Source organism: Meleagris gallopavo, chromosome 22 (assembly GCF_000146605.3).
Source record: "Meleagris gallopavo isolate NT-WF06-2002-E0010 breed Aviagen turkey brand Nicholas breeding stock chromosome 22, Turkey_5.1, whole genome shotgun sequence".
NCBI classification, from domain to species: Eukaryota; Metazoa; Chordata; class Aves; order Galliformes; family Phasianidae; genus Meleagris; species Meleagris gallopavo.
In genome coordinates this window covers 8,508,931-8,524,359 of record NC_015032.2, presented here as the reverse complement: position 1 = coordinate 8,524,359, position 15,429 = coordinate 8,508,931, and the positions used below count along the sequence as shown (strand labels likewise).

The 15,429-nt window shown below is 41.0% G+C and overlaps 1 protein-coding gene across 1 annotated transcript in view; it reads right to left on the bottom strand.

The window, feature by feature from the left end:
- The window catches only part of LOC100543179 (phosphatase and actin regulator 3), a 17,298-nt gene extending 2,947 nt beyond the window's left edge, over positions 1-14,351 (bottom strand). Inside the window, exons 1-7 of the mRNA XM_019622090.2 lie at positions 14,163-14,351; positions 13,214-13,291; positions 9,150-9,338; positions 6,087-6,290; positions 2,161-2,422; positions 1,048-1,295; positions 286-381 (exon numbers count right to left, since the gene is read on the bottom strand). Coding sequence (XP_019477635.2) covers positions 286-381; positions 1,048-1,295; positions 2,161-2,422; positions 6,087-6,290; positions 9,150-9,338; positions 13,214-13,291; positions 14,163-14,319 — 1,234 coding nt within the window. The 5' untranslated portion in view covers positions 14,320-14,351. The remainder of the gene's footprint in view (positions 1-285; positions 382-1,047; positions 1,296-2,160; positions 2,423-6,086; positions 6,291-9,149; positions 9,339-13,213; positions 13,292-14,162) is intronic.
- Between the last annotated feature and the right edge of the window lie 1,078 nt (positions 14,352-15,429).

The following is a 15,429-nucleotide window of genomic DNA, read 5'->3' as shown; positions in this document are numbered from 1 at the left end:
AAAAAGGTGGGGAGAACAAGGGAAACAAAGCCCCAGACTAGTTTCCCCATATCCATTGTCAACACCTTGAGACAAAATTCTTCCTGATCACTATCTCAGCGGAAATTGAACATGCAAATATGCAAATACCTAAGTTTTTTCTTCCTAAGGATTAATTTTTCCTTGTCAGTAAGATGTGTTCAATGCCAATGTGTCCCATGGCCAAGGCCAAATCTTGCTTATGCCTTGTTTCACAATTTATGGCAGCTCAGCTAGGTCAAAAATAAACGTTTTGAGAACTCATACCTTTTTCATGCTTGGTCTCTGCAGTTCCTGACAAAAGTTCCTGTTTTAACTCAATTGAATCCTGACATTTATTTTCTTGAATTTTTACTGTTCGTTCTATCAAGCAAAAGGCAAATCCAAATACTGCACACTAATGCAAAGACCTTGCTTGCATCTGTTATCAGTTCAAGGCTACATGCAGGGTGGCAATGACTAATTTGGTGATGTGAAAACACAGTACAGTAATCATAAAGTAACTTTGGATTCATTGATAATATATCCTGATTTTCAAACCAGCCCAGTTTTTAAAACTAGAAAGAACCTTTACTTTTAGTAAATTATTCTGGTGTTATTCCTGCCACTTCTGCATCTCTCATTCTCTCTAAAATGCAAATGGATGCATTTGAATGAATGCTGACAGAAGCAGTGCCATTCAGAGTCAAGACCAGAAATGCCTTGCTTACATTCCAACTTGCACCATATGAATGGGCAGCATCATATCTCTGAGGCTGCTTTCTTCTGGGTCATATAAGCACCCCACAGTAGGAATTCACAGTTTAAGCCACTGTGTTGCCTAGCTTGCCAAGTATTCATCCACTGCAGCTACCTCAGACACTTTGCAGCTGGAACCCTGTATGATTTGGATTTATGTTATAACTTTGGATTTGTGTTGTGCCACCAAACAGAATAATTTATACTACCCAGTATTTTCTGTTGTTTTATAGAACATTACGTTAGGCTTCAATAGTATATCTTTATAATGTAATAAGTGACTTTGCTTACCAGAAATAATGGAGTCATTCAAAACTTCCTCATCCTGATAAAAAACGGAGTCTTCCTTAAGCTCTGAGTTCATTATCATGTTTTCTTTGTTCTCATCCGACTCTTTAACTGAATTCCTCTTATTTTCTGAATCACTGCTGTAATTCAGGGAATTCTCCTTTTCTTTGTTGCGCTCAATGCTAGACGTTCTGGATGGACGCACATCCACTCTTTTTTTTGGAGAGCCTTTGCTTTCTCTTCCATGGAAGCTGTGGGTGGAAGGTCGAGCCCAGTTTTTACAAAACACTGTTTTAGTGCCACAGTAGGAACTTATCACTAGATGAAAATGACTAGCATGGCCTGTAGCTCATAAAAGCCAGGACAGAGAGTTCAGTATGGGAGAAGAGGGGATGGCATCCTGAAAACTGATGACAATACTGAGCATAGAGATCTAGGTTTGTCATAAGAATAAGGTACAGAAGGGTAAGACACAGAGACTAACGTATTTGTTTGATATACAACCACGTGCTGTGCTGTACTGATTAAAGGAAAACACACAACTGCATACCCCTAACATAAAACACTCATGACATGAACTATTCTCATTCTGATATTTTACGATCATGACAAAGGGCATGGAAATAATATTGAATGAATTTCTTCTTCATAAGAGTAGCTGTTATGGAGCTGAGAAATGTTACTAACTTCACTGGTTATCTCTGTCTTTCTCTAATACAGAGGACGGTTCATAATGAAAACCAGATAAAGTACCCAAAGTACTCCCACAAAAGCATTTGTATTAGAAAATGTATACTCTATATGCTCATGTATAAGCCAAGAGACATACTGAAATAGTAACATTTCTCAGATATACTCATATTTACAGGACAATTTGCCTTAGTTATTCTATCTTGATATGTTTGGAGGAGAGTTTCTTTTGCAGTGGGCCAAAGATTATTAACTGTTTCTACCTGCTTGAAAACCTACCACGTTCAAAGCAGTGACCTCAAGAAGATGAAGGTGAGCTGTAGAAGTGGTTAAAACGCTAAAAAACAGGATAAGGGTGTTTACCAAGAAAAATGATTTAGTGGAATGACTCCTCATGCACCCATGTAGCCAAGAGGCTGCAGGTACCTGTCCTGCCGATGTTTGGTGGCCAGAGCCCTGTGGAGTTCTTCAATGACTCTGCTGGGAGGTAAAGGCAGGTGGACAGCAGCCAGGTGAGGGGAGCCAGTCGGCGTTGTTACCTGTCCTCTGACGTGCGACTCGGAGCTTTTCTGGCCAGAGGAATGGAAGAGGGCAGCTTGTCCTGAGATTTGAGAGGAGCCAACAACTACATAATTCTTCAGGATAGTGGAAGGAGGAGACTTCATGGCTGGGTCATCTGTGTCGCTTCCTGCTGTCAAAATACAGGAGGGTAAAAGGTCATGCAATACTTGGTTACTTGGATTTTTGTGCACAGAGCCTGCACTGAAATTGATCTGATAGGAGAAAATAGTGATATTTGGTTCTTGCTAAGAGATAACTGGTTAAGCTCAGTAGCTGAGTTCAATCTGAATTCAAAAGGCTCATGCTATGCAGGTCTGCATCTTTGATGTAGCAAAATAGATGCTTACCCCACATCCATTTTCTCCCACACAGTCATATTCTCCTTTTCCCAGCCCAGTGCAATCGTATGGTCAGTGCTGTTCTTCCTAGCTACTGATGTCCTGTACTGTGGTGGCTTTCCATTCTAGCACTTTCTCTGCTGGACTCTGGCAGATTGTATTAAAATTTATGCACTATGGTTGACAGTCAGGACAAAATGTACCAGTGTCTATTGTCTGCTCTTCTGTGATGACTGCACTGATCAGACCCCTGTCTTTCATATGCCAGTTGAGGAAATGCCAAAATTATTGTAATGTAACATTCACATAACAAAACTTGCCAAATGAAATCCAAATGAAAGATGTGGTATTGAGCATCAAGAAAAGAATAAGAAGAAAAGGATAAGCTAACATGTTTGTTTGTTTGTTTGTTTGCTTTACGTCTCAAATCAGATTTTTTTTAATCCTGTATAAGCATTTTACTGGAAGCTAGATTTTGATGCATAAATTCTCTAGCACCTGAGTCTAAAACACAGCAGATGTTTCCTTAGTTGTAAACTTGGTAGTTTTGCATTCTTAAGATATGTGAACACTGGGGCTGAAAAGATGCTGATTAGTTTTTCTGTTTTGCAGTTCTCTTTTCCTTTCCCTTTTTTCCACGTATCTGAGTCCCAAACTTCCTGGTGGTGGTTATTGCAACAGTTCAGTCTGATTGCAAAAAAGGCAACCTGACGTCTTCATTGAAAAGGATTTTGCTTTTCTCTTGTTGCCATCTAGTGTTGTAGACAAGAATTTAAACTGACACAGCTTATACAAGTATTGTACAAAATTGTTTTCACAGAACATGTTTACTGTTTTTGAGGTTGGAGAGCAGAATTAATGAGGGCAACAGTAAAACCACTTTGGGTTGGGAAGGAGAGCTCCTCTCTCCACAACCAAATTCAAACATCAACTTTGAGAGCGTCGTAACATTAAGCCCAGTCTCTTTTTCACATTTAAAGGATAGATAGGAGAGCAATAGCATCTCCACAGCAAGGAGATTTTACCATTGATACCAATCTACTTTCATATTCTAAGAGAGGTCTAAATCATTTTTTGATTTTAAGAAGGCATTTTTGCACATTTCTCTCCGTCTGACCCAGAACCCTTAAGAACCCTTATCAGTGCCCAGAGTTGTTGAATCTATCTCTTTATACCTCCAGGAGGCAGAGGTCTAGCTGGTCTAAGAATTACACTAACAAAAATCTGAAAACGTCAGAAAGCACAGGAGCATTTCTTTAAGTCTCTAGGCCTCCGATATGCAGAGCCTTGGCAATGAGGTACCTTCCCAGCCTGCAGCTGATCAGGACGTTCTGCACCCAGGAGACAGCCACCTACTGCTAAGCAAAGATGTTTGTTTGGCATTCAAGTAGCAATCCGGATTATGTACTCCTGGTCTAACATTAAATGGGGAGGTTGGTGGCCCTGCATGTGGCAGAGGGGTTGGACATTCATGATTCTTGAGGTCCCTTCCAATCCTGGCCATTCTGTGATTCTGTGGGAACACCTCTTAATTCACTTTCCACCTCTGCACAATGGGAGTGGGTTGCTGCGTTTTCTCAGAGCTAGAACCCTGCGTTCAACTCAACCCCAAAACAGGAAGAGAGGACACTTTGCTTTATCTTCATATTTGCTTGTTTCTGAAATGGGCCAGCAGCCAATTTTGTCCTCATTGCAGCTTGGGCCAATATTGTGTTTCCTTAAATCACACCTTATTCAATCTAATAACAGCTGTTCAGTGAATAATCTTGCAAAGTGATGTCTTGGCACCTTGCCCTGTTCCCCCTCTCTCTGTGATTAATTGGTGCTTGGCTCATTCCTCACTCCTTTGCTAACAACATCTCTAGCATTGTTAAATGGGAAAAAACCAAACACAAAAGAGCTTTTCAACCTCTTTGTTCCTTTTTTTTTTAATAGCTCTTTGTTTGTGTCTCTCTCCATACATTTGTATCCCCTTTCACTCATTGACAGTATTTGTTTAGTTTTAACTTGCCACTGCCTCCACTTCCAAACAAAAATAAACAAATGTATAATCACCATTGGATAAAGGTCCATAGTTACTGCAGTCATTGAGAAAACCAAGAGTTGTTTTTTGTGGAATATTTAGGTGAAAATTAAATAGCAAAACTCAGAATATCCCAGATGTTAAAGGAAATACTTAGGTTAAGCAGCAAAATACCTGAACTCAAAGTGCTGTTAAGTGTATAGTGGACCCATAACCTTGTTACTCTCTACAAGTTAGGTTTTCCAAATGGCCTAAATCCAACACAGAACATCTCTCTTACCAGTTGAGCAATGACAAAGGGGAGTCCTGGTTTGTCTAGTTTATATCGCAAGGCGGAAGAAGGCGGCTAGAGCTTGACCCATAGCAGAGAATGGTGAGAGAATCCGAACCATAGCTCTAAGAAGCATCTTGAATCTAGGTCACACTTAAACTCTTGTGGCCTTTAGGTGTGGATGAAATACGAACCTTTTTTCATTGGAAACAAATACTTGTGATTTTACTGAAAAAGACAGAAAACCCCAGTGTTTTCCGCGAGTTCCAGTAGTCTGATCAGTGTCTCTCTGATATTTTGTTTCTTGGTGACTTTGAAAACCCTGTTCTTTGTGCCAGTGAGGATGCAAATCAGGGCTGAGATAATGGCTGTCATTTAAAAGTCTAAATACCCAACAGGTCTGGCATTTAGATGTCAAGACTTGATTCTAATTTGCAGTAAGACCCTTTTAACTGCCTTTACCATATGTAGGGGCCCTAAAATTGGAAGAAACTAAAATCATATTCACTTTAACACCCCTTCTGTAGTGCCAGAATGTTGGAAAATGTAGTAACATTGGCAATACATTAGAAAATCAGGCCCAGAGGAACTGCTCTTGAAACATTCACTGAAGTCTGGCATGGAGTATTGTGTTGTGGGAGCCAGGTATATCACTTATGTGCATTCTGTGTAATTAGACCAGATTTCATAGCTCTAGTTTAGAACTACCCTAGAGAGCACAACCTTAAGATGGAAACCTCTACAAAGCTTAAAGACTTGAACTTTCTTTTGGCTGTTTTATTGTTATGCAGCAGGATTCTAGGTTAAAAATAAAAAATAAAAATTAGAATCTTCCTCATGTTTTATGTCATATCAGTATGAGCATCTGATTCAGTAGATGATTGTGGTTGGTTTGATTTGTTTTACATGTGTTTAGTGCAAAACAAATAATCCCTGGATATATATGTAAAGTACAATGATCAGTTGTGTTTTTATCTGGCATCCAGATCACTCAGTTCAAGGAATTAATTAGCATTCTATTCATTCACTGTAACCAGCCTGATTCACAGTAGCTTGCAAACACAAGCCTTGCAAATGGATGTAAGAAAAAAAATTGTACCATATACGTGAACAGTGTATAAGAGATTGGGAAAGTCTGTACTGACTGGCAATGACTGACCTGTTACACTCTTTGTGATTTTGGAGATTGCCTTAGGTGGTGGAGCTGGGAGCAATGGAGGGCTGGGAAGCTGTGCTGGATTTCCTTCTGTCAGTTTCTGGGGAGAATCTGTGGTTTCAGGTACAAGTAAGGCTTGTGGACTGTCTTCAGATGCTGGCAGACTGGCATCTTCCAATTCTTCCTTGGGTGCTGAAGGTTTCTTGGCTAGTAAGAAGATGAGCAAAATTAATGGAAAATGAAGTTAATAATACTGATCAGCCAGGAGACAATGCCAGGAACATTCAGAAGAACAGAACACATGGTACTCAGCTAGAAGCACTTCTTTACTGTGCCAAAAAAAAATTGTTCTGTGAAATAGCCAAACAGCTGAGGCAGGTAAAGAATAAAATGTATGAGGATATTGAAGAAATGTTAGTTTTTATGCTCCTGAGAAAAGCTTGTGAGCCTCCTTTATTTCCCATTACTTCTCTTACGCCATTTTTCCTTTTCTCTTGTTAATAACAAAGAAAGCAAGGTAAAGCAACTTTTGAGAGCTGCAATGGATTTTCTTATAGCAGTGCAGCTGCAGTGTTGTGGGTGACTGAGATTACTGGGTGACTACTTGTCTGTGCTAGGAACGTGCCAACAAAGGGCAAAGAGTATTAAACTCATAATATTGCATGAAAGCTTGTTTTCCAGTTGTTCACAATATGTTTTTTTCTTGATTAATACATTACATCAGGTTGCATCTTGCCATCTCTTACTGTATCTGACTCCAGAACTGATGCGTTTTTCCTGAAGATAAAGTTGGCAACCAAGAAAAGTCGGTCATAAAAAAAGATTTACCAGAGAATCTCAGCAACTAGCATAGAGCACAGAATGGGTGAAGTATTTAAAAAAATGCAGTCACCAAAGCCATAATTTGAGATGGTGAAACAGCACTCATTTGAGGATTGTCCCCTGAAAGATGGCAAAAGCACCTAGCTTTTCAAGTTAGTACAGGCTAAATGACTGAGCAGTTTGTTTAAATTGGGCTGTCTGTGATAAGGGCACAGGGAAATAGATCCCGAAAGGCATGCAATTGAAGGAGGACATAGGTGAAATTTCAGTGATTAAGTCTAAAACTAATATTTGATTCTGGCAGTGCTTAGACTTGTGCAATGATCTTTGTATTGGCATACATGGGGACCCACAGGCAGGCTTAGCAACTTGGGCAGGTCTCTTCCAAACGACGCATCCAGACACATGGGCTCAGTAGTAGACATGCAGGTTGTTTGTCCCAGCCCAGCAGATAGAGAAGTGATCCAAATGGGGAGATAAGAGTTTCCCCTTAGCATGAGAGCTGTCCAAACTGTTTGAGATGGAGAAATGGTAAATCTTCAACTTTTAGCAGCCTGGATTGTCTAAACAAAGTATATTTCCCTCCAAACCATTCCAGACCATCTCCTAAAAACCCAGAGAAGTACCCACAACCTTTTCTTGGCTTGCTTTTTATGCCTTATTTGGAATACAAGCTCACACTCTCTCTCAGCATCCTGGTATTCAGAGTGCATGGGGAAGCACCAGAACAGTTGGAAACAATAGCATTGGCAAGATAATAATGTTTAATTTGTTGACTAACAGATGAATAAGTGTGCCTAGAAGAGGAGGAATGAGTATTTGTCATTCAAGAATGACAGGAAATTAGAATAAATACACAAATTTGGCTTGATAGTTACCTAAATTACTAAATAATTTCCTTTTAAATATATGTTTATAGGGAAATGTTTTGTTCTAGGCTGACATCGGTTTGTATTTTTGTGCCTACAAGCATAGAAGAGAAGACATGAAATAGGAAAGAAAAATGGAGGAAGAAAGATGTTAGTGGCTTGCCAAGAAAATCAGTCATATTTGGATGCTTTTCCTTGAGTTGAATGGTACCTTCTTCTGGCAGTAATTTCACTCCCTGTGACATGAGAGATGCTCAGTGCAAGTGCAGTGAGCAGCCACAGTGGGACTATACCTGTGGGGAAGGTGGACCTGAAAAATGCTCAGCCTCAAACACACCTTCTGAACTTGATTGTGTTCAGGTATCACAGAAATATCATGTACTGTTGTCTAAAAATCATTTTATGGCCCCAGAAAAGAAAGGTTTGCTTCTGTTTGGTTTTTTTTCTTTTTTTTTCCTGTCATTGTTTTTGTTAATAACAGCATGTTTGACTCAGAGTCTGAAGGCAGACCTGAGTCTTGAGCACACAAACCTATTAACAGATTTCATACCGCAGAGTGAACATTTCCTGCTGAAAATAGTCCAAGGGCTCAAGACTAGACTTCTTGGCAGAGTAGATAATTACTTATGGAGAGCCACTGGTCAAAATGCCACCTTGCTAGTAGGTAGAAATCTTTCCCTTGAGATTGTCCCCACACCCACTGCTGGGTTATGTGGGCAAAGCTGCCCTGCTTCTGCCTAAGGAGTTCATTTTCTGTGTATTAAACAAACATGAGCTCTACAAGCGTTTCCTCATTGTCCTGCCCTTGACCTTCATTCCATAACCTGAGAATGAAAAGCTATCTGTCAGGAAGTCAGTGGAACACCCTGCAGCTGTCCCTGATCACTCTGGTCCCTTTTGCCAGGGCACAGTTCCATGAGAAGGACTTGGTTTAGCTTCTCTGTACTCACGGCATTGAACTGCACTTGTGTTTGCAGGGTGATGACATAGAATTTGTGCATTGAATATTGTTCCTCAAGCCAGGACAGACAACTTCAGCCTTGGCAGAGAAGTTTGAGAATTTTTTTTTTTGAGAGAAACTTATTTCATCTTCACAGCAATCACTGCTAATTCCAAAAGAGCACCATGCCAAGACTGGATTGTCTCTTAATCCAACTAATCCCATTATGTGAAGATTTGTGTGGTCCCTCAGTTTGGTAGCAGTCTCAAAATCACTCTTATAAAAAATGACAAGTATTAATTCAGTATGTGGCTGCTGAGCTGAATGAGGTGTTCTGGCTGTCCACCACACCAACATATTTGATTCCTCATACAGCTGCTGAGCAGAAATATCTTTTAACATCTTATTATATTTTGAAACATTTTTATTCAATACCTGCATCTTCTTTCTGCTCATCCAAATGCAGCTCTTCACTAAGTGAGGTTACATCTGTTGTGGCTGCTGTTGTACTCTCTTGCTGCATCTCTTCAGAGTCGAGTGCCTGGCACACGGGCACACAAGCTGGAGTCTCACTCTGTGTTGCTCTTGTGGCATCATCACCAGTGCAGGCTTTTCCTTCAGTATCTAAAACACCAAATCATTTATTCTTAATTAAACGACGAGCAGTGAAAGCTGAACCTCCCTGTTATCCTCTCTAGAAGAATGAGTCTCAAAGCTGTAGTCATTTCAAAGTAGTAAGGGTCTGAGGTTTCTCTTAGAGAAGCACCTGATTTCTAAAAGTACTGAGCATCTGTAATGTAAAACTCATGGACACCAGCCCATCTGGACACTAACATCCACCCAGTTTTCTAGACAAGACATCTTTTTCTGTGGGTGTCCAGCAACCTGGTTAATTAGGCATTGTGCATATACAGGGAGACCACTGTGCTCTGGAAGCACCTGCTGTGTGGAAGATGAGCATGAGCATGGGAGATCAAAGGGCTCTGGAGGGAGGCAATTCCTTCTCTGTGCAGAGCTCACATTGCAGCATGAGCACAGGTTGCTGTGAGATGTCGGGGTCGTGCCAGGCTCCACGTGCAGGACACTGCTGTCCAGCTGCCCAGCAGTAATGCTGGCAGGACTGCTAGTATTCTCTACCAAGCTGTAGATTTTGGGCGCAGCACTGGTTACTCAGCTTCAAAAAGCATGTCTTGTATAATTGAGCTGATCAGGTATTCAAATCCCTCCTCATGCAGACCTAGAAACTGCTCTCTTTGCTTACTCTGAAAGATTTCTGTGCCAGTGATCCCTGCAGCTGTATGCATCTTGATGACTGAAGCTTTTCTTGTATTCCCCTATTCAAGCAAGATTCCTCAGAATACAAACTATCCTTTTACTGCCCAACTCTCACAGAAATTTACAAGATCAACGTCACCATTGCAAAGCAAAGCAATTACTTCCCACTCTTGCCATCTGTCCATGCTGATGGACGTGCCTGCTGTCCACTCCTGACTTCTAACTTGTATTTCTCAGCCCTAGACCCTCCTCTCTGGAAGCCCCTGACAGGGCTATGTTTCCTTGCAATGATATCATGACAGGTTTCTTCAGCATTGATTTAAAACTCACAGCTATCCCTTTTTAATACAATTTGGACAATCTGCAGAGTAATTTATTGCCCTTTTGGGTAACGGTATCAGATTTTGGCCCAGAGATGCTGCGGAAAGGATGCAGTATTTTTGTACACTGAGCTCAGTCTGCCTCATAATCACGTTTGGTGAAAAGTTACTGTTCTTAAAATAGTCCCTGCAGTAGCACAGTTGCTATGATACAGGGAAGGGAGGGGGAAAAAGTTCATTGCCTACATTTCAGCTCATTGTGAAGGCAGCCTATACATAATCATTGGTGTATTAACAGCTGCCTCTGTTACTTGACAGGCAGCCCTCACCTCCCATTACTGTAAGCACAGCTATACCTGGTTCATTTTGTGCTCACAAAGGGGAGAAATACTGGGGGAAGTTCCCTCAGTGTTTTCAAGGTAACTCTGCTTCACACGTTTCTCACATCCTTCAGAAAGGCAGGCTGCTGACAGCTGTGCCACAATGGAGCTGCAGACAGAGACATGAGCTCCTTCAGATCCTGGCCGATGAGAGTGTAATGACTAACGGAGTATTGACAAGGAGACAGCCTTGCTGAAGAATTTCTATTGAGGAACATCTGAGACTCAGAGCAGTGATGTTCCTTGTCAGAAATGAGCAGCTTGTGCATAGAGCAAAGTGGACATTCTGCTTTGATTGGCAGTGGTTCCCAACACCGCGTTTTAGAGAAAGTCTGAGGATGGGAGAAAGCACAGATCCTGGTACAAAAAGCAGCAGAGTCTTGGGAATTGCAAAGTAACCAGAAGAATCAGGGCTGTGATTTATCTGGGAAAGAATCCCACTGTATGCCAGACCTGTACCCTGCAAGCTACAGTGAAGCTGTATGGCAGGTTCAGGAGGTTCCAAGGGCAGCTTGGTATTTGCCATGTATGAGCACAGTGGCATGTATGAGCCACAAATTTGGCTGTGCAGCATGGCTGGGCAGCTGTGTTTTGGGGTTGTGCGAGGAGACAGGGTGACATAGCCTGTTAGGATGACTCATCCCCAAAGCAAGGATGGCACAACTTCACCCCGGGCTGCTCGCAGATTGATGCAGAGTCTGTGCTAGCTCAGTGACTTGCTCTGGGCCAGCAGTATGGCTCAAAATGCTGCCTGACAGACCTTCTGCTGTGAAGCTGGAGTGTGACATTGTAACTGCATGAAGCAGATCTACAGATTTCTCAGACTAGAGCTTCATCATGGCTCGGACTGTTTATGAAAGTGAGCAGGAGCCATGTATCTGTAAGTAGAGTAGAGCCTGATGAAATAGAGAGATTTAAGGATTTACAGCAGTCTTTTTAGCATAGTATTGCTGCTCTGACAATTGCAACTTACTGCATAAATGAGGACTTAGCCTTGAAACTGCTGCCACTTCAGCTCAGTCCAAGTAGGGCACTAATCATTTACTGAGAATTATTTGGGTCAATTTTTGATACCAGCTAATAAGCTGCTTCTGCTGTTAATATAATAAAATAATCCTGGAGATTCACAGCACTTGTGTAAAGAAAAATAACTTGGAGGCAGCTGCAGTGTCCTTCAGCTGACTGTTAGCTGCTCTTCCTTTCTGGGCACAGGGTGGTACTGTAAGCTGGTTTTGTGTTTACAGGAGCTCTGTTTTATTTACTGCTGTTTTGCAATACTCAGATATTCATGATTTCAAATTCATAGGTTATGGGGAAATTCAGTACTCCCAGCAGATACGGGGTGTATTTTTTCTGTCAGGTGGTGCTGATAGGACAACTAGTTTTCTAGAATGATAGACAGAAAGAGCTCAAGGGAAAGGCATTAAAAATGTGCCTTCTAAAACTGCCCCTTTTAGAATAAGCTGATGGTTTGATAGGTATTGTAACTTGAACATATTAATCCATATTAAAATATATCCAATAAAATAATATGATAATTGCTTTAATGCAATGAGAAAAAAATCCTGTTTAAAATACTCTTTTTTTTCTGACTCTTCTGTTGCTCGGTTACACGCCAGCATAGCATCACTGAGTACTGTCCCACAGGCTATTTATAGTCACAGCATTTGTTTCATACAATGGAACTCAATTATTACTTTCAAAGAACATCATTCCTACCTACCAGATTGGTCAAACTCAAAAGGCTGATCTTTCCTCAGTACAATGCTTTCTGCTATTAAGTTTTCAAAGCAAAGAGGATTTTTTTTTAATCTATGTTTACATGGAAAGGGCAATTGGGATGCTGTCCAAAACACATGGAGCTCACTTGGTCTTGCAGAATAGTCACCCAGGTAGCCACCCAGATCCCTTAACCATCTGCTAAGGCTTGGAAACAGTGATACACAGAACCACAGTCCTTTGTGCATTTCTTTCATTCAGTGACCTCTACTGAATCTGGTTTGTACTTGAGATGGCTTTAAAACACTACTATCAAATGCTTCACTTTTGCACATGAATGGAAAACCAGAAAGGCAGCTGAAAAACATCACATTTGTATCATTTTATGAGATTGGGAACCATGGGCTGTACTTTTAAGCTTCCCTACTGAATGCATCTGTTATGTTTCAGTTTGTATTTGCACCAGTTGTAGCTGACTTTTGTGGCAGTTGGATTTAGCTGGGTTTAGAGCAATTGCATAAAATACATCTACCAGCTCAGACTCACAACATGTATAAATCCAGGCAAGCTGGAATTACATTCAAGGTGGAAAAAACATCAAAAAATTAAACTGTATGGGCTGCTTGGAACAGGGAGGAATTAAAAATAAAATAATACAAAAACTAACAGCCTAATACTGATTTTTTTTCTGCTTGTACTTAAGGTTTTCTTTTTATACGCTTGATTGTTAGCTTTCTTCTTTGGCTTGTTTCCTATTGTATGGAAAAAAGATTTTGATCAAAAAAGATGAAGAATTTTTACTTACCCTGTTCCATCATTTCCAGAAGGCCTTTCTTAATGAGTTCATCCCGACCTTGTCGTGCTGTCATCTTCTTCTCCAGCACTGCAAGAAGTAGTAGCATGATACACCACCAGTTTACAGTGGAGTATTCCATAACTGAGTGAGAGAGCTGCAATGAGGAATTTCTCTCTAGTCTCAAGTGCTGTGTGCTTGGAAAGAAATGCAAGGAATTTTGGGGGAACTTGGACCAGTCAGCCAATTTTGTACTTTGTCCTTTGTTAAAACAGTAAAATCAAGCACACAGAGTTGAGATTTATGATCTAAGATGCAGCTGATCACCCTGAGAGCAGAATAGCAGTGGAATTAGAGCCCTTGTGCTGTTTGATGTGGTGTATTGGAGCTATTGCAGGAGGTGGTGTCCCTGACTGTGATGCTCCAGAGGGTATCAGAAAAGTGGAGGAAACTCCACCATCTTCTCTGAGGAAAAAGCAGGCAAGTTTGTCTCCTTACTGATCTGAGACATCCCTGGTATGTAGTGAGAGTGTGCAGTGCATGTGCTGGGCTTCTCTACTGCAGGCAGCTGCTTGAGGGAAGGCATTTTGCATGCTGTAGTTGCCTCCTGTCACTTTTCATGATGTTATTGTGACCTATATAGTCTTCTCCCCAAACAAAAGGGGTGATGATGCTTGGGGACATAAATGTAGTCTATTTGGAGAAAGGACACTCCATGAAAGCAGTCTATGTCAAGGTTTGTGCTTCACTCATATTTTTTAACTTTTCTTCTAGATGTATGACATTGTACTATACAGGAAGTCAGCAAATATGAGTGTTTTCTAGCTTTAAATGTTATAAATCTATAACACGCTGAAATCTCCAAATTAGGTTTAGATCAGGTCATCACTCATCACTGTGCAAGCACATTTCTCCCAAGCTAAGCTTTGCTTTGTGCAGTGTCAGACTGTTCTCATCCTACCTGCAGAGGTCTGCTTTAACTTCTCGTTTTTCTTTTTCCGCCACTTCCATGGTTTGAAGATCCTGCCCAGTGTTGCCAGTTTGCTGTTTCTCCTCACTGGCGGAGTTCTAATCCCTGAGACCAAGTAGTCAGAACGCACTGCAGGAGACTGCTCCATCTCATCTGAGAAGGGAAACGAGAAGAAAGCCAGCAGTTAGACAAAGTGCTTCAGCATAGACTTAAAAAGGGGAGGTGAACGGAGGCTCCCCAGCTAACAAGAGTTTGGTCTTGTCTGCTGCTTCCTACCAGTGTCTTTCCAGGCTGTGGACTTGCATAGTACCTGTCTGGATGCCAAATACTTGAGCATCTCCATTGCTGCCTTCTCTCAGGGATCTATCGAGGCTATTAGGTGCGTGGAGAGGAAGATGTGCTAAATTTGTACACCCCATGCTTTATTCCATCTCTTTCGTGACTTTGATTCAGCAAGGGAATGGTGTTACTCTCCCTCCCAAGGGCTGTGTAACTCTGCGTTACAGCCTTTTGAAATGTGAAGAGCTGGGTACTCCCGAGGGCTTTAGCAGTAGAAATTTAACACATATGCAAATTGGGCCCACACAGGCTGCAGTTAATCAAACAAATGTAATGTTCATTTAGAAAAATTTAGACCTTTATGAAGAGCTAAAGAGAATGTGAGAAAGCTCAGGTCCCGTCTGAAAACCCAGCTGCCAGTTCTGCTCTCAGGCCACAGGATATTGCTGTCTTCTACATGAATTCTCTTCACAAAAGCTAACACAGAACACACCAACTTGTATGAGCTAATGCTTTTATATAAGAATAGTTTATTTGATATATGCTAAGTAAATAAAATCTTGAAGCTATTGTGCAAATTTATTCCTTGAGGAAGTTAAAGGGAAATATCTTTCCCTTTCGTCCTGCCAAGCCACAGGAATTCACACATAACATTTTGGCTGGAAAAGCAGTTTAAGTATTTTTAATATTCTGTCTTGAAAATACACTCCAAATTTTGCTGTGAAATGTGTGAAATGATTTATACTGACTGTTCATAGTTGAGTGTTGGCCCGTACCATGAAACAAAGTAGCACGGCTCCATAAATGGGGTTATTGATGGCTATTAAGATTTGTATTTGAGCACCAATATAGTGGTTGTTGAATGAGAAGCTGCCACCAGTTATCAGATGTGGTACATAAATAAAAACTGAATGACAGTTTGTTGTTCAGTAATAACATACGATCTAAATAAGCAACGTGGAGCTATGAACATATGCAC